Source organism: Dendrobates tinctorius, unplaced genomic scaffold (genome assembly GCF_039654945.1).
Source record: "Dendrobates tinctorius isolate UK_male_01 unplaced genomic scaffold, ASM3965494v1 ptg000138l, whole genome shotgun sequence".
Lineage (NCBI taxonomy): Eukaryota > Metazoa > Chordata > Amphibia > Anura > Dendrobatidae > Dendrobates > Dendrobates tinctorius.
The window spans coordinates 8,873,813-8,898,578 of NW_027361806.1; the positions used below are offsets into that span (position 1 = coordinate 8,873,813).

At 45.9% G+C, this 24,766-nt stretch overlaps 1 protein-coding gene across 2 annotated transcripts in view; it reads right to left on the reverse strand.

Annotated features, from left to right (window-relative positions):
* Nucleotides 1-8,460: 8,460 nt before the first annotated feature.
* CFAP57 (cilia and flagella associated protein 57) overlaps nt 8,461-24,766 on the reverse strand; it is a 41,743-nt gene continuing 25,437 nt past the window's right edge. Inside the window, exons 17-23 of one of the 2 annotated variants that reach the window (XM_073544538.1) lie at nt 24,357-24,515; nt 20,097-20,240; nt 18,971-19,087; nt 18,544-18,678; nt 13,436-13,579; nt 13,060-13,195; nt 8,461-8,694 (exon numbers count right to left, since the gene is read on the reverse strand). In XM_073544538.1, the coding sequence (XP_073400639.1) occupies nt 8,510-8,694; nt 13,060-13,195; nt 13,436-13,579; nt 18,544-18,678; nt 18,971-19,087; nt 20,097-20,240; nt 24,357-24,515 (1,020 nt within the window). In that variant the 3' untranslated portion in view covers nt 8,461-8,509. The remainder of the gene's footprint in view (nt 8,695-13,059; nt 13,196-13,435; nt 13,580-18,543; nt 18,679-18,970; nt 19,088-20,096; nt 20,241-24,356; nt 24,516-24,766) is intronic. The other variant, XM_073544539.1, reaches the window with a different exon arrangement.

Sequence of the window (24,766 nt, forward strand, 5' to 3'; positions counted from 1 at the left end):
TAAACATCCTGGATGGAAATCGCCTCGCTCCGTCTAATATACTTTGTGTTGTAATTCTTCCCCATTGTCAGGATCTCTGGTTGCAATCCAGGAACATTATCGTTTACATCTACAGGCAGAAAACATTCCCAGAACTGAAACATAAGCAATTATTAAGGGCTCGTTCACACTTGTGAATAAATAGCACGAATAAAAAAAAAATCAGATTGCATTCGGACCAAGGTTATTCTATGATTGTGTGCTCATCTGCCTTTTTTTTTTTCAGTTCCAATCCTATCGAGATCAGACTGAAAAAAAAATCCACCGCGTGCTGCAATTGCATGCAAAATTCAGATGGCACGCACCCATACAAGGCTATGGATGTGTGTGAAACATAGCACTGCTGCACTCGGATGTCACCCGAGTGCAGCACACTGTTTTATCGCATAGCACTCGGCCGTTTTATACTGCAGTGTGACGCCGGCCTAACAATTACTCTTAGCGCTCTAGTTATGGGCAGGTTTTTTGTCTGTGGATGTAAACAAGAATGTTTCTATCACCGACAGAAAGCAAAATCTTAACAAAGAGTGAGGATCTGCAGCACAAAGAATATAGAAAAGTGGTGGAACTTTATGGGAAAGCTGAATCTTATTTACATGAATCCGGAAAGTCTTCAGAAAAAAAACATGCAGCGTAATGGCAAGGATAGCACGGTGCAGCCAGGATACGTTAGGATTCAGTTACAGGGCTCATTCTATGGTCTGGGCATGCTGGAAGTTGTAGTGGTTGTTGACCTCTGCTATGGCACACAAGGACAGAAGGGAGAACTGAAATAGTATTACAATATACAGGGGGTAATTACACAGCACCATCAAGGTGATGAATCATTACGGAATGTAAAGAGCAGACCTGATAGATAAAGCAGCTCCTGGATAATGAGGTAAAGCCGGTGTCACACGGCTGGCGAGTCTATCATTATGTAAATGATACTCGGCTCAAACTGTATGGTGGCACACTATGATGGGCACTGTATGGGGGCACACTATGATGGGCACTGTATGGGGGCACACTATGACAGGCACTGTATGGGGCACACTATGATAGGCACTGTATGGTGGCACAGTGTGACTAGCACTGTATGGTGGCACACTGTGACTTGCACTGTATGGTGGCACACTGTGACTGGCACTGTATGGTGGCACACTGTGACAGGCACTGTATGGGGGCACACTGAGACAGGCACTGTATGGTGGCACACTATGTCTGGCTCTGTATGGGGGCACTCTGACTGGCACTGTATGGGGGCACACTATGATAGGCACTGTATGGTGGCACACTGTGACAGGCATTGCATGGGGGCACACTGTGACAGGCACTCTATGGGGGCACACTGTGACAGGCACTGTATGGGGGCACACTATGACAGGCACTGTATGGGGGCACTCTATGACTGGCACTGTATGGGGGCACACTGTGACAGACACTGTATGGGGGCACACTGTGACAGGCACTGTATGGGGGCACACTATGACACACTATGACAGGCACTGTATGGGGGCACACTATGATAGGCACTGTATGGGTGAAGACTATGACAGGCACTGTATGGGGGCACACTATGACAGGCACTGAATGGGGGCACACTGTGACAGGCACTGTATGGTGGCACACTATAGCTGGCACTATATGGTGGCACACTATGACAGGCACTGTATGGTGGCACACTATGACTGGCACTGTATGGGGGCACACTATGATAGGCACTGTATGGGTGAAGACTATGACAGGCACTGTATGGGGGCACACTATGACAGGCACTGAATGGGGGCACACTGTGACAGGCACTGTATGGTGGCACACTGTGACAGGTACTGTATGGTGGCACACTATGACTGGCACTATATGGTGGCACACTATGACAGGCACTGTATGGTGGCACACTATGACTGTTACTGTATGGGGGCACACTATGACTGGCACTGTATGGGGGCACACTGTGACAGGCACTGTATGGTGTCACACTATGACAGGCACTGTATGGTGGCACACTATGACAGGCACTGTATGGGGGCACACTGTGACAGGCACTGTATGGTGGCACACTATGACAGGCACTGAATGGTGGCACACTGTGACAGGCACTGTATGGTGGCACACTATGACAGGCACTGAATGGGGGCACACTGTGACTGGCACTGTATGGGGGCACACTATGACTGTTACTGTATGGGGGCACACTATGACTGGCACTGTATGGGGGCACACTGTGACAGGCACTGTATGGTGTCACACTATGACAGGCACTGTATGGTGGCACACTATGACAGGCACTGTATGGGGGCACACTATGACAGGCACTGAATGGTGGCACACTGTGACAGGCACTGTATGGTGGCACACTATGACAGGCACTGTATGGGGGCACACTGTGACAGGCACTGTATGGTGGCACACTATGACAGGCACTGTATGGGGGCACACTGTGACAGGCACTGTATGGTGGCACACTATGACAGGCACTGTATGGTGGCACACTGTGACAGGCACTGTATGGTGGCACACTATGACAGGCACTGAATGGGGGCACACTGTGACTGGCACTGTATGGTGGCACACTATGACTGGCACTATATGGTGGCACACTATGACAGGCACTGTATGGTGGCACACTATGACTGGCACTGTATGGGGCACACTATGATAGGCACTGTATGGGGCACACTATGATAGGCACTGTATGGTGGCACACTGTGACAGGCACTGTATGGTGGCACACTGTGACAGGCACTGTATGGTGGCACACTGTGACAGGCACTGAATGGGGGCACACTGTGACTGGCACTGTATGGTGGCACACTATGACTGGCACTATATGGTGGCACACTATGACAGGCACTGTATGGTGGCACACTATGACTGGCACTGTATGGGGCACACTATGATAGGCACTGTATGGGGCACACTATGATAGGCACTGTATGGTGGCACACTGTGACAGGCACTGTATGGTGGCACACTGTGACAGGCACTGTATGGGGGGAGAGAGAGAGAGAGAGAATTTTTTTTGTCCGGCACCCAGACAGATTTTGGGGTTAATTCAGTGTCTGGAGGATCCGCTGGCCAAAAAAACGTTGCAAGCTCCGTTTGCAAATCTTTGAGGATGTTGACGGACACTAACATTGCGGCGGATCCTCAGAAAAACGGATGCAACGGACGGCAATCAGTCAGGATCCGCCAATAATGAAAGTCAATGGGGAAAAAACGGATCCGCAAAGAAAAATGGTGGATCCGTTTTTTTTCCAAAATTGGTGGATCTTGACTGATTGTCAAAAACGGAAGTGTGAAAGAGGCCTAAAGTCCATCACTGTATGGGGGTCACATTCTAAGTGGCACTTTGTGGGGGTACACTAGGATTGGCACTATGTATGGCACATTGGTGCACCATATAATAGGCCCCATCTCAGGATAAAGCACAAGGGGCTGATAATCCTTAAGTGACGTTTTCTCTATCGGGGACTCCTGGCACCTGATCTACAAACCGGGCATTGTTCATGGTGCCGGTGGTGACACAATATCACATTGTCCGCCGGCATCGCTGTACACATACAGTGCATTGTCTATTACAGTCTCACATTTGCCTAAATAACAGGGAACAATGAAATCATCACGAGCCGCCTCTGCGACCTGTGAACATCCAAGAGACATTGGCTTTACTGTCACTGAATGTCTCTCTATTACGTATTTTACAGTTTTGGCTCAGATTTTAGTTAAAACAATTTGTTTGCTCTAGAGACAAGTAACACGCTGCTGTTGACGGATCCATTATTCTCACAATCTGCCTCATATGACTGATGAGGTGGAATTGTGCATTATCATGAGCTATTAGACTGCAAAGGGCCCAGACACTGTCCTATGTCTGCTCCTGCCCCTACATGTCAGGTACAGGAGAGCCCGACCCCAGGGCGAGAACAAAGCTGACATGAATGGTATTAGGGAAACTATAGATTTTTTTTTAATTTCTTTTGTGGCATTTTTCATTGTTGTTATTAATAGCGTTTTTTTATGCCAGATGTATAATGAAACTGAAAATGACTCTTGTTTTGGTTTAATGCAGCATGCTTTTTTTTTTTAGTTATTCTCATGTCCTTATTCTCATAGTGACACTAAATAAATAAAATACCGAAAACAGAAATACAAATGACATAAAAAATTCACATTGCATTTAAAATACGCTGGATTTTTTAATGCAAACACCATAAAAACATATTGCAAAGGAAGCCTTGAGCTGTAATGATGCATGCAGCTTTTGCTGCAGTTTTTTGTGTACCGTAATTAGTTTTTTGTTTTGTTTTTACATTATCTTATCTCCGATCTAGAGCTGCATTCAGAGTTCTGCTCTTTTATCTTATCCTAGAGCTGCATTCACAGTTCTGCTCTTTTATATCTATTCCTAGAGCGGCATTCACAGTTCTGCTCTTTTATATCTTATCCTACATCTGCATTCACAGTTCTGCTCTTTTATATGATATCCTAGAGCTGCATTCACAGTTCTGCTCTTTTATATCTATTCCTAGAGCGGCATTCACAGTTCTGCTCTTTTATATCTTATCCTACATCTGCATTCACAGTTCTGCTCTTTTATATGATATCCTAGAGCTGCATTCACAGTTCTGCTCTTTTATATCTATTCCTAGAGCTGCATTCACAGTTCTGCTCTTTTATATCTTATCCTAGAGCTGCATTCACAGTTCTGCTCTTTTATATCATATCCTAGAGCGGCATTCACAGTTCTGCTCTATTATATCTTATCTTAGAGCTGCATTCACAGTTCTGCTCTTTTATATCATATCCTAGAGCTGCATTCACAGTTCTGCTCTTTTATATCATATCCTAGAGCGGCATTCACAGTTCTGCTCTTTTATATCTTATCCTAGATCTGCATTCACAGTTCTGCTCTTTTATATGATATCCTAGAGCTGCATTCACAGTTCTGCTCTTTTATATCTATTCCTAGAGCGGCATTCACAGTTCTGCTCTTTTATATCTTATCCTAGAGCGGCATTCACAGTTCTGCTCTTATATATCTTATCCTAGAGCTGCATTCACAGTTCTGCTCTTTTATATCTTATCCTAGAGCTGCATTCACAGTTCTGCTCTTTTATATCTTATCCTAGAGCTGCATTCACAGTTCTGCTCTTTTATATCTTATCCTAGAGCTGCATTCACAGTTCTGCTCTTTTATATCTATTCCTAGAGCTGCATTCACAGTTATGTTCTTTTATATCATATCCTAGAGCTGCATTCACAGTTCTGCTCTTTTATATCATACCCTAGAGCTGCATTCACAGTTCTGCTCTTTTATATCATATCCTAGAGTTGCATTCACAATTCTGTTTCTATATCATACATACAGTTTTTTTGCAGTTTTTTTGAACCAGAAATGGATTTAAGAGCAATAGGAAATACTGTATAATGGACTGATTGATACTTCTTCCTGCTGGATCCACTTCTAGCTTTGGCTTTAAAAAACTGCACCAAAAATTGTCTGTGTGATTCTAGCGTGAAAACAACTCCAGAGGCTCCTTCTCATGATTAATGAAAGGTAAAAACTTACATCCCACCCGGTCTTTGGGTGAGGGGCTGAGAGAATCGTACACTCAGGAAAGAAATCTCACAGCAACAAAGTAACACCCAGTGCAACATTTCCTCTAAATGATAGATGAGGCTGATGTGATCAGAGCACTTAAAAGAGCATTGTCCAGGAAAATCCCTGCGCTAAAACAACGCCGCCATTCGTCACTTTATAATTATATCGCTCGTAAAGAAAAGCTTCAGCACTGATCATCTTTGGCACTCAGGGCATGATGGGAATTGTAGTTTTACAATAGCTGGAGAGTCACATGATGGGAAACAATATGATAGCCATAGAAGTAACAGTGAAGGTAAGAAAGCGGTGGCATAAGACGTTGTAACAGCGTGTGAGCTTTATTAATCATGTGATCCTGATTGATGTAAATGGCGCCATCTCAATATATAAATAAACTAGCTGAAGAGCCCGGCGTTGCCTGGGCATAGTAACCAACTGTGGTTAGTTATAGCAAATTATAATGATTATATTGCACATAAAAACATTTCACATCATAAATTCAACACTACAGATTTGCAACAAAATTAACTAAATGATTACCCAAGTATTGATAGTATTTTATTTTCAACTCATTCAAGATTTTTGTTTTTTCCTTTCGGTGCAAAGATGAAGATTTTTGGCAGTTCCAACTCTTAAACAGACCACGTAAAGTTGACCATGAGAAAAGCATGGAGATTGCAAATCGATCCCTACTACTTTCAAGGACTGTCCCTGAGCCTTGTTAATGGACATTGCAAATAGAAGTTGAACTGAAAACTGGAGGCGTTTAAAATCAAAAAACAAATCAGATGGAATGAGTGGAATTCTTGGAATGAAAATGTCCTCTCCTTTGGCATATCCTGTTTCTGAGCTGTGTATCTAACCCTATCTGTGTGTTACTGACTGCTCAGCCGTGTAGCTAACCCTATCCTGTGTGATACTGACTGCTCAGCCGTGTATCTAATCCTATCCTGTGTGATACTGACTGCTCAGCCGTGTATCTAATCCTATCCTGTGTGATACTGACTGCTGAGCAGTGTATCTAATCCTATCCTGTGTGATACCGTCTGCTGAGCCGTGTATCTAACCCTATCCTGTGTGATACTGACTGCTGAGCCATGTACCTAATCCTATCATGTGTGTTACTGACTGCTCAGCCGTATATCTAATCCTATCCTGTGTGATACTGACTGCTGAGCCGTGTATCTAATCCTATCCTGTGTGATACTGCTGAGCCGTGTATCTAATCTTATTCTGTGTGATGCCGTCTGCTGAGCCGTGTATCTAATACTATTCTGTGTGATACTGTGTGCTGAGCTGTGTATCTAATCCTATCTTGTGTGATACTGTCTGCTGAGCCGTGTATCTAATCCTATCCTGTGTGATACTGCTGAGCCGTGTATCTAATCTTATTCTGTGTGATGCCGTCTGCTGAGCCGTGTATCTAATACTATTCTGTGTGATACTGTGTGCTGAGCTGTGTATCTAATCCTATCTTGTGTGATACTGTCTGCTGAGCCGTGTATCTAAACCTATTTTTTTTTTTTTCGTATATGTACCTACCTACTGTCAATGTATTGCCTTTATGCATCTGTATCTGTACTTGTTCCTGCCCTGCTGCTGTAATTCTCTGAATTTCCCCATGGTGGGACGATTAAAGGATTATCTTATCTTATCTATCCTATGTGCTACTGACTGCTGAGCCATGTGTCTAAAGGGGGTTTTACACTAAGCGATATCGCTAGCAATATCGCTAAAACGTCACTGGTTTTGTGACGTTATAGCGATATTGCTAGCGATATCGCTATGTGTGATACTTACCAGCGACCGGCTCCCCCGCTGTCCATCGCTGATCGCGCGAGAATGTCCGGCTCCATTTCTCGTCGGGGGCTTCCTGCTGAGACTTCCTGCTGTGACGACGAGCGACGCGTGGAGGCGGGCGGGAGGACGTCACGATCGCTGTGTGTGAATGGTAAGTATCGTGCGCTGCGTCGCTGCTGAATCGCTGTGATGTCTTTCTGTATGAAAGCTCACTAGCGATCATTTAGCGATGCACCAGCGATCCTGACCGGGTCCGATCGCTGGTCGGATTGCTGGTGCATCGCTAAATGTAAATGGGCCTTTATCCTCTCCTGTGTGATACTGACTACTGAGCTGTGTATCTAATCCTATCCTGTGTGATACTGGGCTCCCCCTGCAGTCTGTGTCAGAGGGTGGTCTGTGTTGGCACAGTAATAAATTGTGTTATTTCCAGCTTTACAGAAGAACGATAGCACCATAGAATTGATAAAATAGGCCAAATTGTTTGGTGAACTGGAACGCGCAGGGTTAAAATTTCGCCTCACAACATAGCCTATGACGCTCTTGGGATCCAGACGTGTGACTGTGCAAAATTTTGTGGCTGAAGCTGCGACGGTGCAGATGCCAATCCCGGACAAACACACATACATACACTTTTTCCCCATTATGTACCTAGGGGGCAAAATTGTTTGGTGAATTGGAACGCGCGGGGTTAAAATTTCACCTCACATCATAGCCTATGACGCTCTCGGGGTCCAGACGTGTGACAGTGCAAAATTTTGTGGCTGTAGCTGCGACGGTGCAGATGCCAATCCCGGACATACACACACACACACACATACATACATACGCGTACGTACATACATACATACATACACACACACATTGAGCTTTATATATTAGACATATCGTATGATGTATATCAGCTCTGTGTAATGTCTTTATGTGGACGGTTATGAAGATGGAGGGATCTAGGATGTCCAGCTACACCTCTCTGAGTAATCCAATTCCATATCTGTCATGTGGAGAAAGAAAGATGGTATCAGACCCATGAATGATGGGAGGATGACTGTTTATTGGGTTATAATAACACATGCCATGCGATCAGGTGGTGAGTGACGGTAACCTCCCCACCGAGGGCGGTCTGATCCCCGCCGTCACATCATGGGATTGAAGCACGTCATGTAAGCGTTTGATCTCCAGTTTCTGAAGTTCAATGATCCTTGCTGTTTCCTCCTCGATATTTAGCCGCAGCACCCCTGAGGCATGCGGATCGCTGAGAGAAGACCCTGTTATAGAGAACACAGCGAATCTAATGTCCACATATCATATCAGACAACACAGAACATAGCTTGCTTTACTTTATTATATCGCACTGCAGTCACATTCAGAGCTGCAGTCACAGTTCTGTTACTACAGTATGTCCTGCACTGTATTCACATACTGAAGACTAACACTGCCATCCCATTCAGAGCTGCATTCACAGTTCTGCTGCTACATTGTTACAGCAATTGGGGATGTGACCATAAAACACTCTACACTGCACTGCACTCTGCGACAACACACTGCACTCTGCCACAAAACACTGCACTCTGCCACAACACACAATGTACTCTGCCAAAGTACACTGCACTCTGCCAAAGTACACTGCACTCTGCCAAAGTACACTGCACTCTGCCACAACACTCTGCCCCAACACACTGCACTCTGCCCCAACACACTGCACTCAACCGCACTCTATCGCACTCTGCCGTACTATACCGCACTCTGCCGTACTATTCTGCACTCTGCCGTACTATTCTGCACTCTGCCGTACTATACCGCACTCTGCCATACTATACCGCACGCTGCCGTACTATACCGCACTCTGCCGTACTATACTTCACTCTGCCGTACTATTCTGCACTCTGCTGTACTATACCGCACTCTGCCATACTATACCACACTCTGCCGTACTATACCGCACTCTGCCGTACTATATTGCACTCTGCTGTACTATTCTGCACTCTGCCGTACTATACCTCACTCTGCCGTACTATTCTGCACTCTGCCGTACTATACCGCACTCTGCCATACTATACCGCACGCTGCCGTACTATACCGCACGCTGCCGTACTATATTGGACTCTGCTGTACTATACTGCACTCTGCCGTACTATACCTCACTCTGCCGTACTATACCTCACTCTGCCGTACTATACCTCACTCTGCCGTACTATACCGCACTCTGCTGTACTATACCGCACTCTGCCGTACTATACCGCAGTCTGCCGTACTATATTGGACTCTGCCGTACTATACCGCACTCTGCCGTACTATACCGCACTCTGCCGTACTATATTGGACTCTGCTGTACTATACTGCACTCTGCCGTACTATACCGCACTATACTGGACTCTGCTGTACTATACTGCACTCTGCCGTACTATACCTCACTCTGCCGTACTATACTGCACTCTGCCGTACTATACTGGACTCTGCCGTACTATACTGCACTCTGCCGTACTATACCGCACTCTGCCGTACTATACCGCACTATATTGGACTCTGCTGTACTATATTGGACTCTGCTGTACTATACTGCACTCTGCCGTACTATACCTCACTCTGCCGTACTATACCGCACTCTGCTGTACTATACCGCACTCTGCCGTACTATACTGCACTCTGCCGTACTATATTGGACTCTGCTGTACTATACTGCACTCTGCCGTACTATACCGCACTCTGCCGTACTATACTGGACTCTGCTGTACTATACTGCACTCTGCCGTACTATACCTCACTCTGCCGTACTATACTGCACTCTGCCGTACTATACTGGACTCTGCCGTACTATACTGCACTCTGCCGTACTATACCGCACTCTGCCGTACTATACCGCACTCTGCCGTACTATATTGGACTCTGCTGTACTATACTGCACTCTGCCGTACTATACCGCACTCTGCCGTACTATACTGGACTCTGCTGTACTATACTGCACTCTGCCGTACTATACCTCACTCTGCCATACTATACTGCACTCTGCCGTACTATACTGGACTCTGCCATACTATACTGCACTCTGCCGTACTATACCGCACTCTGCCGTACTATACCGGACTCTGCTGTACTATACCGCACTCTGCCGTACTATACCGCACTCTGCCGTACTATATTGGACTCTGCTGTACTATACTGCACTCTGCCGTACTATACCGCACTCTGCCGTACTATACTGGACTCTGCTGTACTATACTGCACTCTGCCGTACTATACCGCACTCTGCCGTACTATATTGGACTCTGCTGTACTATACTGCACTCTGCCGTACTATACCGCACTCTGCCGTACTATACTGGACTCTGCTGTACTATACTGCACTCTGCCGTACTATACCTCACTCTGCCGTACTATACTGAACTCTGCCGTACTATACTGCACTCTGCCATACTATACCGGACTCTGCCGTATTATACCGGACTCTGCCATATTATACTACACTGCCGTACTATACTGCACTCTGCCGTACTATACCGCACTCTGCCGTACTATACTGGACTCTGCCATACTATACTGCACTCTGCCGTACTATACCGCACTCTGCCGTACTATACTGGACTCTGCCATACTATACTGCACTCTGCCGTACTATACCGCACTCTGCCGTACTATACCGGACTCTGCTGTACTATATTGGACTCTGCTGTACTATACTGCACTCTGCCGTACTATACCTCACTCTGCCGTACTATACCGCACTCTGCTGTACTATACCGCACTCTGCCGTACTATACCGCACTCTGCCGTACTATGTTGGACTCTGCTGTACTATACTGCACTCTGCCGTACTATACCGCACTCTGCCGTACTATATTGGACTCTGCTGTACTATACCGCACTCTGCTGTACTATACCGCATTCTGCCGTACTATACCGCACTCTGCCGTACTATATTGGACTCTGCTGTACTATACCGCACTCTGCTGTACTATACCGCACTCTGCCGTACTATACCGCACTCTGCCGTACTATATTGGACTCTGCTGTACTATACTGCACTCTGCCGTACTATACCGCACTCTGCCGTACTATACTGGACTCTGCTGTACTATACTGCACTCTGCCGTACTATACCGCACTCTGCCGTACTATATTGGACTCTGCTGTACTATACTGCACTCTGCCGTACTATACCGCACTCTGCCGTACTATACTGGACTCTGCTGTACTATACTGCACTCTGCCGTACTATACCTCACTCTGCCGTACTATACTGCACTCTGCCGTACTATACCGCACTCTGCCGTACTATACTGGACTCTGCTGTACTATACTGCACTCTGCCGTACTATACCTCACTCTGCCGTACTATACTGCACTCTGCCGTACTATACCGCACTCTGCCGTACTATACCGCACTCTGCCGTACTATGTTGGACTCTGCTGTACTATACTGCACTCTGCCGTACTATACCGCACTCTGCCGTACTATATTGGACTCTGCTGTACTATACCGCACTCTGCTGTACTATACCGCATTCTGCCGTACTATACCGCACTCTGCCGTACTATATTGGACTCTGCTGTACTATACCGCACTCTGCTGTACTATACCGCACTCTGCCGTACTATACCGCACTCTGCCGTACTATATTGGACTCTGCTGTACTATACTGCACTCTGCCGTACTATACCGCACTCTGCCGTACTATACTGGACTCTGCTGTACTATACTGCACTCTGCCGTACTATACCGCACTCTGCCGTACTATATTGGACTCTGCTGTACTATACTGCACTCTGCCGTACTATACCGCACTCTGCCGTACTATACTGGACTCTGCTGTACTATACTGCACTCTGCCGTACTATACCTCACTCTGCCGTACTATACTGCACTCTGCCGTACTATACCTCACTCTGCCGTACTATACTGCACTCTGCCGTACTATACTGAACTCTGCCGTACTATACTGCACTCTGCTGTACTATACTGCACTCTGCCGTACTATACTGAACTCTGCCGTACTATACTGGACTCTGCTGTACTATACTGCACTCTGCCGTACTATACCTCACTCTGCCGTACTATACTGCACTCTGCCGTACTATACCTCACTCTGCCGTACTATACTGCACTCTGCCGTACTATACTGAACTCTGCCGTACTATACTGCACTCTGCCATACTATACCGGACTCTGCCGTATTATACCGGACTCTGCCATATTATACTACACTGCCGTACTATACCGCACTCTGCCGTACTATACCGCACTCTGCCGTATTATACCGGACTCTGCCGTATTATACCGGACTCTGCTGTATTATACCGGACTCTGCCGTACTATGCTGCACTTTTCCACACTACATGGTTGTATGTTTTCCCTAAAGTCTTACATTTCCCACAATGCATCACAATCGGTGACCATTCTGTGAGGTACTGAGGAGATGGCAGGAACGTGTGGAGTTTTGCACTTTGAACCTTTACAGAAGAGTATGGGGTGAGGCGCACAGATCGGCTCAGGGGTGTGATCACATTTTCGGTGCCTTAATCTATGCCCGTCCATTGAGCCTCCAGCCATGATTTCACGTCCTATAAGTGGAGGCTGTGGAGGGTGATGATGGAGCAGCGTGCACACCGGTGCAGTATTACATTAGAATGATCACCTTTGGAGTCTGCCAGGCTGCTTCTGCGGTTCTTCCTTTCTACCCCAAGCGCCACCTCCAGGTCATGGACCTTTGTACGACTGATCTTCAGCTCTCGACGTAACTCATTAATTTCCTTAATCAGCGTTACATTTTCCTGCACAACACAAAGCACAGACGGTGGAGTCACCCGCGCGCTGCGGTCTCCTGGACAGTTATAATATTTCACCCCAGCAGCCAGATGTCACATTGTAGTTGATGGGATTGGAGAAAAAGAGCGATCATAAAATGCTGCAGAAAATCCCAAGTCCCTGAGGCCACAGCAATGTGTCATGTCATCACAGCCTCAGGGACAAGGTGAGCTAGAGAAAAGCATGCACGTGCTGCAAAGATCTACCTGCATCACCCGGACGTTATCAGCACGATGGATCTCTGTATCTTTCGCCAGCTTCTTCTGTAAGGTGCTAAGGCTGCGCTCCAAGTGCTCCCGCTGCCGGGCAAATTCCCGCTGGATGTCCGCATCTATGCCCACAATCTCTGCCTGGAAGGAAGGATAAGTAAGGACGTTACAAGAAGTTCAATGGTTACAGCGTCCGTAGATGCCCCGCTCTATAGATCCACTGTGGACTGTGACGTCTGATGGGCAAGATAAGATAATGAGGAAAAAGTATGAAAATCACTTTCTCAGCTACAGCCGCTGCCGGGATCAATGCAGAGTCTTGTGTATAATGTAATGATTAACTGGTGTGAACAGCTACTTATGGAATGGATGTGATACTGGGCACCATGCAGAATATACAGTATACAGGCCTTTATACAGGAGATATATACAGACCCCTATATATACAGAGATATATACAGTATACAGGCCTTTATACAGGAGATTAATAATAATAATAATAATAATCTTTATTTATATAGCGCCAACATATTCCGCAGCGCTTTACTGTTTAACAGTTTCAAAACACAAGTCATAAGTAACATCGTTAACAATACAATAATTAAAGCAAAATAAGATGAAATAAGACGACCCTGCTCGTGAGAGCTTACAATCTACAATGAGGTGAGGGAGATACAGAGTACAGGGGTGTATATACAATGGTGTATTTACAATGAAGGTCCAGTCATCTTGAGGGAGTGAAGGATGGATGGAGATAGTGAATGGGCTACACACGCACACTTACACATAGAATGACTTTGATTAGTGAACGTGATAGGCCGCTCTGAACAAATGTGTTTTCAGGGAGCGCCTAAAACTATGCAAATTGTGGTTAGTCTTAATTTCTTGGGGTAGAGCATTCCAGAGGATAGGAGCAGCACGGGAGAAGTCTTGGAGTCGGGAGTGGGAGGTACGGATTAGTGCAGAGGTTAGTCGAAAGTCGTTTGCAGAGCGCAGCGATCGGCTAGGCCGATAAACAGAAATGAGGGAGGAGATGTAGGGGGGTGCCGCACTGTGGAGAGCTTTGTGGGTGAGAACAAGTACTTTGAATTGGATCCTATAATGAATGGGCAGCCAGTGTAATGACTGACGAAGAGCGGACACGTCCGAGTACCGATTAGAGAGATGGACAACCCTGGCTGCTGCATTAAGTATGGACTGGAGAGGGGATAGTCGAGTGACGGGGAGGCCAATTAATAGAGCGTTGCAGTAATCCAGGCGGGAGTGGATCAATGCTACAATACAGATTAATACAGACCCCTAAAAAGCAGAAATATAAAGACCTATGTAGGCAATAAATACAGACGCCTGTACAGGCGATATATACAGTATACAGAATCTCGTATAGCTGGTATATACAGTATACAGACCTCCTGTACAGGAAATATATACGGTATACAGACCCCAGTACAGGAAATATATACAGTATACAGACCCCAGTAGAGGAGATATATACTGTACAGTATACAGACCCCTGCACAGGAGATATATACTGTACAGTACACAGACCCCAGTACAGGAGATATATACAGTATACAGACCCCAGTACAGGAGATATATGCAGTACACAGACCCCAGTACAGGAAAGATATACAGTATACAGGCCCCTGTACAGGAAATATATACAGTATACAGACCACTGTACAGGGGATATATACAGTATACAGACCCCAGTACAGGGGATATATACAGTATACAGACCCCTGTGCAGGAGATATATACTGTACAGGGGATATATACAGTATACAGACCCCAGTACAGGGGATATATACAGTATACAGACCCCTGTGCAGGAGATATATACTGTACAGTACACAGACCCCAGTACAGGAGATATATACAGTACACAGACCCCAGTACAGGAAAGATATACAGTATACAGGCCCCTGTACAGGAAATATATACAGTATACAGACCACTGTACAGGGGATATATACAGTATACAGACCCCAGTACAGGGGATATATACAGTATACAGACCCCTGTGCAGGAGATATATACTGTACAGTACACAGACCCCAGTAGAGGAGATATATACAGTACACAGACCCCAGTACAGGAAAGATATACAGTATACAGGCCCCTGTACAGGAAATATATACAGTATACAGACCACTGTACAGGGGATATATACAGTATACAGACCCCAGTACAGGGGATATATACAGTATACAGACCCCTGTACAGGGGATATATACAGTATACAGACCCCAGTACAGGGGATATATACAGTATACAGACCCCTGTGCAGGAGATATATACTGTACAGTACACAGACCCCAGTACAGGAGATATATACAGTATACAGACCCCAGTACAGGAGATATATGCAGTACACAGACCCCAGTACAGGAGATATATACAGTATACAGACCCCTGTACAGGGGATATATACAGTATACAGACCCCTGTACAGGAGATATATACAGTATACAGACCCCAGTACAGGAGATATATACAGTATACAGACCCCAGTACAGGAGATATATACAGTATACAGACCCCTGTATGAGATATATACAGTATACAGACCCCTGTACAGGAGATATATACAGTATACAGACCCCAGTACAGGAGATATATACAGTATACAGACCCCAGTACAGGAGATATATACAGTATACAGACCCCTGTACAAGGGATATATACAGTATACAGACCCCAGTAGAGGAGATATATACAGTATACAGACCCCTGTACAGGGGATATATACAGTATACAGACCCCAGTAAAGGGTATATATACAGTATACAGACCCCAGTAGAGGAGATATATACAGTATACAGACCCCTATGTAGGAGATATATACAGTATACAGACCCCTGTACAGGAGATATATACAGTATACAGACCCCAGTAGAGGAGATATATACAGTATACAGACCCCTGTACAGGGGATATATACAGTATACAGACCCCAGTAAAGGGTATATATACAGTATACAGACCCCAGTAGAGGAGATATATACAGTATACAGACCCCTATGTAGGAGATATATACAGTATACAGACCCCTGTACAGGAGATATATACAGTATACAGACCCCTGTAGAGGAGATATATACAGTATACAGACCCCAGTACAGGAGATATATACAGTATACAGACCCCTGTACAGGAGATATATACAGTATACAGACCCCAGTAAAGGGTATACACTCACTGGCCACTTTATTAGGTACACCTGTCCAACTGTGTGTTAAGACTTAATTTCTAATCAGCCAATCACATGGCGGCAACTCAGTGCATTTAGGCATGTAGACATGGTCAAGACAATCTCCTGCAGTTCAAACCGAGCATCAGTATGGGGAAGAAAGGTGATTTGAGTGCCTTTGAACGTGGCATGATTGTTGGTGCCAGAAGGGCTGGTCTGAGTATTTCAGAAACTGCTGATCTACTGGGATTTTCACGCACAACCATCTCTAGGGTTTACAGAGAATGGTCCGAAAAAGAAAAAAAATCCAGTGAGCGGCAGTTCTGTGGCCGGAAATGCCATGTTGATGCCAGAGGTCAGAGGAGAATGGGCAGACTGGTTCGAGCTGATAGAAAGGCAACAGTGACTCAAATTGCCACCCGTTACAACCAAGGTAGGCAGAAGAGCATCTCTGAACGCACAGTGCGTCGAACTTTGAGGCAGATGGGCTACAGCAGCAGAAGACCACACTGGGTACCACTCCTCTCAGCTAAGAACAGGCATCTGATGGCTACTTTCAGCAGGATAATGCGCCATGTCATAAAGCTCGAATCATCTCAGATTGGTTTCTTGAACATGACAATGAGTTCACTGTACTCAAATGGCCTCCTCAGTCACCAGATCTCAATCCAATAGAGCATCTTTGGGATGTGGTGGAACGGGAGATTCGCATCAGGGATGTGCAGCCGACAAATCTGCGCCAACTGTGTGATGCCATCATGTCAATATGGTCCAAAATCTCTGAGGAATGCTTCCAGCACCTTGTTGAATCTCTGCCACGAAGAATTGAGGCAGTTCTGAAGGCAAAAGGGGGTCCAACCCGTTACTAGCATGGTGTACCTAATAAAGTGGCCAGTGAGTGTATATACAGTATACAGACCCCAGTAGAGGAGATATATACAGTATACAGACCCCTATGTAGGAGATATATACAGTATACAGACCGCAGTACAGGAGATATATACAGTATACAGACCCCAGTACAGGAGATATATACAGTATACAGACCCCTGTACAGGAGATATATACAGTATACAGACCCCTGTACAGGAGATATATACAGTATACAGACCCCAGTAAAGGGTATATATACAGTATACAGACCCCAGTAGAGGAGATATATACAGTATACAGACCCCTATGTAGGAGATATATACAGTATACAGACCCCTGTACAGGAGATATATACAGTATACAGACCCCAGTACAGGAGATATATACAGTATACAGACCCCAGTACAGGAGATATATACAGTATACAGACCCCTGTACAGGAGATATATACAGTATACAGACCCCAGTAAAGGAGATATATACAGTATACAGACCCCAGTACAGGAGATATATACAGTATACAGACCCCTGTACAGGAGATATATACAGTATACAGACCCCAGTACAGGAGATATATACAGTATACAGACCCCAGTACAGGAGATATATACAGTATACAGACCCCAGTACAGGGGATATATACAGTATACAGACCCCAGTACAGGAGATATATACAGTATACAGACCCCTGTACAGGAGATATATACAGTATACAGACCCCAGTACAGGAGATATATACAGTATACAGACCCCAGTACAGGAGATATATACAGTATACAGACCCCAGTACAGGAGATATATACAGTATACAGACCCCAGTACAGGAGATATATACAGTATACAGACCCCTGTACAGGAGATATATACAGTATACAGACCCCAGTAGAGGAGATATATACAGTATACAGACCCCAGTACAGGAGATATATACAGTATACAGACCCCAGTACAGGAGATATATACAGTATACAGACCCCTGTACAGGGGATATATACAGTATACAGACCCCTATGTAGGAGATATATCTATGTGGACTCACTGCGTCACTCTCTTGCACGTATTTTGCATACAGCTCCCGGATGTTGTCCTTCAGCTTTTTAGGCTCCTGGATGAATCCGACACAATTGTGCAGATCGGTCTTAAAGCGTTTAACCAAGGCTTCCACGTCACGAACCTGCGGACAGGGCAGAATCCACGGCACATGATAATGAGAGGTCAGGAGATCTTATATCTACATCTTTAGAGAAGGAAACCTGCCATCATTACCTACATCACTGGTTATTGCTAGAGCTGCAATGTGACAATCTGGAGCCTGAGAGTTAGCAGAAACTGTAATTGTGTACGCAGCTTTGGATGTGAATGGAGTAGAGCACATGATGCGAGTACGGGGTGTAAATGTAAGCTGTAAGATGAGGTTGAGGAGAGGCGCGTCACTTTCGATGCCTCCACCCCGGGCTCATCCTCACCTTCTGCCTTTCCTTCTGCATCTCCCGCTCGGTGGCTTTCAGCTTCTGCTTCAGTTCTGTGATGTTCAGATCCAGCTGTGTGTTCTGCTTATGGAAACGCTCCAGTTCTGCCTCCATCTGATACAGAGAACATCAGAAACAGACGATTATTCTGATATTCAGATACTATGTGGTGGAATAAAGAAACCCCACCACATCTCCCTGTCATCCCCTAACTGATGGGGGTGGCAGAAGCAGCCCCTTATATGCTTAGATTTCAATATAGACCATGGTATCTACAGGGTTAAACTGAATGGATGAAATGTGTATGGCAGGATTGGGAATGTAATGCTCCATTTCCCCAGTAGAGGCGCTACAAGAATGTAAACACTTGCTGCCATGTTTCCCCAAAAATCATAGATAATCCCGATGGGGTATCAGAAGTTTGATCAGCTTATCTTTAAGGGACCTTTCTAACGAAACAAAATTGTATAAAAAGTGGGGACCCCTTTAAGGGACATGGACACCTTCGGGAACATTTTTATATTGTACTTAAATGAATTAATTTTTGGCAAAAAGTAATTTGGGCAATTAGGTTTCATGCAAAAATTTAGCACAGTTTAGGTTTTACATGATTTTTTGTATCCCTGCACATTTCTGGCTGCAAAATGAGCTAACTAAGAATCCATCAGTGAGCTCATTCTAATGGGGACTCTGGAACTCTTCGATCTTTTTATTAACTCTGTGCCGATTCATGATTACATGGCAATTGAGCTTATCTATAAAGCTGAGAGGAGCTTGGAAAAAAAAGATAAAAGAGATAGAAACTACCTGTCAGAACGAGCTCACTGATGGATTTTCAGTTAACTCATTCTGCAGCCCGCAATGTGCAGAGAAACAAGGAGACTGTAAAAGCCAAAAGGTGCAATATTTTTTAATAAAAATGAACTGCAAAAAATGTGTTTTACCCCAAAATACATGTATTTAAAAAAAAAGGCTGGTTTTAGCCAAACAGAGGAGTTGAAATAACAGAGCTGAATCCTTCCTATACTTGTTCCTGTCCAGTCCCAAAAAAGCTGCAGGTGTGAATCCAGCTTAGGAACATAAAACTGATCAGCCGAAGGAAGAAAGTCGGGTGACCCGTCACCTCCTGGATCTGCTCCTTCATCTCCTTGATGTCGTTTTCTCGCGGCTCGATCTGCTTCTTCAGTTCCTTGATTTTATAATCCAGAACGAACTTGAATTTCTCCAGCTCCTGATTCTTCTTCTTCAGATCGTAGATTCTCTTCTCCTGGAAAGACCAGAGACATCGAGATGTGAGCTACAAAATCTTCCTAAGGGCTCACACTCACATGCGAGAAACTCGGAGGAGTCTCGTACGTCAATCACCGGCACTCGGAGCGGAGCATGCGGCTGCATGTATTTCTATGTAGCTGAAAGCTCCGATCCGAGTGCCGGTGATTGACGTTCGAGACTCCTCCGAGTTTCTCGCATGTGAGTATGAACCCTAAGGCCTCTTTCACACATCAGGTTTTCGCCGTCAGGCGCGATCCGGCGCTTTTGACAGAAACCGGATCCGGCGAAATGCAATGCCGGATCCGGTTTCCCCCCCATTGACTTGCATTTGCGCCGGATCTCGCCGGATGGCCATGCGTTTCATCCGGTTTTCGCCGGATCCGGCAATGTGTCGCGATCCGGCGTCTGGAAAAAACGGCTACTGTAACGTTTTTTGTCTCCGGCGTAAAAGCCGGACACGCCGGATCCGGCGCGTCCGGCTTTTTCACACAATGAAAGCCTATGAGCGCCGCAATGCGCCGGATCCGGTTTTTTGGTCTGAGCATGCTCAGTAGCTCTGCCCACAGGAGATATATAAAAGCAAGACAATGGGACCCTCAGCCACACCCAACATGCCACCCAAGCCAAGAACCAGGAGCAGGAGAAGGCAGCAGACATCTGCAGCAGCAGCACCATCAGCACCACCCCAAATGGAGCAGCAAATGGAACATGCTGAGGAGGGGAGTCCAGCAGCAGATGAGAGACGGTAATTATCAAATCCCCCATTCCTCCAAACTAAGGCCATGGAATATCAAGATATTCATTGGCCCTTTGTTTCTCTTTATTCAACAGCCGCCAAAGAGATGCAGCAGCAGCAGCAGAAATGGCATCACTGGCAGCAGCAACAGCAGCAGCAATACCCACAGCCATGGAGTCTGGCCATCAACAGGACAGCACATCTTCTTCTGGGAGCCCTCCCTCGCATCGTCAGCGTTTGACGGTAAGTTTTTATTTCCAAAATCCATCATCTCTGTAATATATGTCTATTCATTGCCTTTTATTTCAAAACAGGAATCACAAGATGAAGAGGAGCTCCCAGAAGAAGAAGGAAGGGGTGGACAGACACCTGGAGTGGGCTCACAATTGGTAAGTTTTTTGCATCAAACGCAGAAACACAACATCACACTACACACAACACATAGAAAACAATGTTCTGCAGACCACACACAGCAAACAAATGCCTACATCCAAAGACATAACATTTTTTGTTTTTTTCTCTAGTCTTCCCAATCTGGTGCTCGGCCAAGAGGTCCTCGCAGTGCCTCCCAGGGTCGTCGGCGACAGCAACGCGGCGGTCACCAGCGTGTAAGTATAAATATTTTTGCTTTGTTTTTTTGCACTTTTTATTTCATTTCTTTTGTGGAGGCTAATTATGTTATTTTTGTCTTTTTCTTTAACAGCCTTCACAGCGTGCTCCCGACTCTGACGGTGAGGATGGAGGAATCGATGTGGACCGCCTCATCGATCTCGTCAGAGAAAGGGAGCCGCTCTGGAATATGGCTGACCGCCGCCACGCTGACCTGATCGTTACCCGACGACTCTGGGAGGAAATCTGTTCGCTCCTTGTGGGCCGCTGGGAGGACCTCGATGTTCGGGCCCAGATTAAAGAGCGTAAGTATATACAGTACCGGTTGCTTGATGTAAACCAGTGTTTCCCGAACTCCAGTCCTCGTGGTCCCCACGGATCATGTGTTCAGGATTTCTATTTACTATGGAAATCCTGAAAACATGACCCCTGGGGACCATGAGGACTGGAGTTTGGGAAACACTGATGTTGTATACTAACCACTCCTTTCTCGTTTCAGGGAACAGAATTGTGAATCGGTGGCGGTCTGTGAGGGATCGTTTCAAGAAGGAGTTCAATAAAGAGATGCGGGCCCCGAGTGGATCTGGAGGACGCAGGAGCAAGTACAAGTAGGCACGAGCCCTGTCGTTCCTCCGGGAGACAATGCTCACCAGAAGGTAAATATTACACACCATATGTGAAAAAAAATGTTAGATGTAACTTTTTTTTTTCAGCCAGGGCCATACCATGTCAGTATTTTAATTGTTTTTTTTTCTCTTTATTCCACAGCACGGTGAGCAGCACTCGGGAGCCTGCACGATTGGACCCTTCTGAGGCGATCTCTGAGGAGACCGGCACCGAGGGACACTTCGACCGCCCCGGTACATCTGCACCTTCCCAGCCTTCCCACACATTCGACCCATCTGTCCCATCCACCAGCACAGGAGCATCGTGGCCGCCTACATTACATGAAGCTGCTGGTGAGGAGATCGCTTTCCCTTTACCCCACCCTTCTGCCCCTGCCACCTCTAGTACACCTGCGGGTACTGGGCGGCAGCGGCAGAGGGGTCAGGAAAAGAGTTATGCGCCAGAGTTCTTGCATCTGAATGCATCTTTCCAGAACTGTCTAAAAGTCTTGTCAGAGCAAATCTCCGCAGGCTTTCAGCAGATCAACTCCAGCATTCTGGAGGTGAAGACACTTCTGCAAACCATGCATTCAGAAGCAAGATCTTCGCCAAACCACACCTTTTTCAGGTCTGTTGTGGAGCGCATGGCAACACTATCTCCTACCCAGCAGATGCATGTAATGCATTTGTGCCACGGTGCTCTACAGCAGGTTACATCCCAACCTCCACCTCCCACCACTGTAGTTCCTCCACCTGCACCCCCTCCAGCCACTTTCCATCCTCCCCCTCCTATTACATCTGCACCCCCTCCAGCCACTTGCCATCCTCCCCCTCCTATTATATCTGCACCCCCTCCAGCCACTTTCCATCCTCCCCCTCCTATTACATACCAGCAACCTCACCAGTACCAGCAACCTCCCCAGTACCAGCAACCTCCCCAGTACCAGACATCTCCCCACTTCCAGCAACCTGCCCCGTACCAAACTCCTTCCCCGTACCAAACTCCTTCCCCGTACCAAACTCCTTCCCCATACAACTTTCCATCAACATCATCTGCTCCTACAGTCCCTGCCCAACCCTCCACTCCACCGCCCACCACCTCTTCTGCCTCCCACATGTCCACCCATTCTGTAGCTTTTTCCACACCTTCACCTCTAACTGTTCCTTCCCCACCACGATCCCAGTCCTCTCTCCACACACCCAGTGTCGAAGTGTCCCGCAGCCCCTCCAGCAGTATTTCCACCCCACAATACACAGATTTGTAATGTGTGTTTTGTAATAAAAATGCCCATTGGGTTTAAAACCTTTATTAAAAAAGTTTTTTGCACTTTAAAAACATTTTACAAAAAAAAAAAAATTTTAAATAAAAGTTAAATTATCGTTTCACAATGGTTGTCTGTCATTTCTTTCTGCGGCGAACTATGTTTAAAAAAAAAGGTTAAATACAGGGTATTTCAAAGGTAAAAAGGTATTCAAAACCAGGTATAACTGTGGGTAAATTTTAGCTTTTTGCCACAGTTGTGTTCCTGGTTGTGTTTGAAGCAAAGTATTTCACCTAAAAAGTTGTGTTTATTGTTGGTGATTTCCTACCAATGTACACAACTTTTGTTAAAAGGTGAAATACTTTGCATAAAACACAACCAGGTACACACCTGTGGCCTAAAGCTAAAAATAGTAAGACCATGACAAGATAGCCAACTTTGGTTGGCAAAGGTATATACTGTTGGTCCAGAAGGTACACAAGTTTGGTTAGGGCACAAATCTTTCACACTCTGTCATCCTCCCAGTGTACTCTGCCTTGAGGGTCAATTTTAAAAACCGGATCCGGCGTAATCCGTCGAAAAACGGAGAGAAAAACGGATGAACCGGATGAGACGGATCCGGTTTTGTCTGTCAAGAACAAGACGGATCCAGCAGAAAACCGGATCCGGCACATCAGGTTTTACAAAACATTTGCCGGATCCGGCATTCCGGCACGACGCCGGATCGCGCCTGACGCCGAAAACCTGATGTGTGAAAGTAGCCTTAAACGACCTCTATACAACGGCGACTCATTGTAACAAGCCTACACCCTGTGTGAGCAATGTCCATTCACTCCCGGTACGCAGAGTACCTGTCCTGCGGTGGGAAATCTGCTCATGATCCAATGTCCAGGCCTCACCTTGTCCTGAATGGTCTCATCCCTCTCCTGAATCTCTCTCTTCAGCCCCTGAATGTCCTTATCCAGAGACTTGATGACACCCTGCAGCTTCTGCTCCTCCGTCTTCAGTCTCTCAATGTCTGCCGCCCGCTCTTCAATGTCTTTCTGTAGACTGCTGAACTACAGCGGGAGACATGGAAGACGATTATTTCCTTGCACGGTTATATTTTATATTTAGGTTGCATCCGCACAGATATTTTGACAAAATGCAAATCTGCAGAGGAAAAATATGCACAAAACTGTGCACTTCTTGCTGTGAATTTCGCTGCGGAAATTCTGCAGATTTCACTCTCTGCATTGAATCCACACAAACTAACAGACTGGCTGCTCTGCTGGTTCCGGACTTGGCATTTCTGCATAATATATGAATG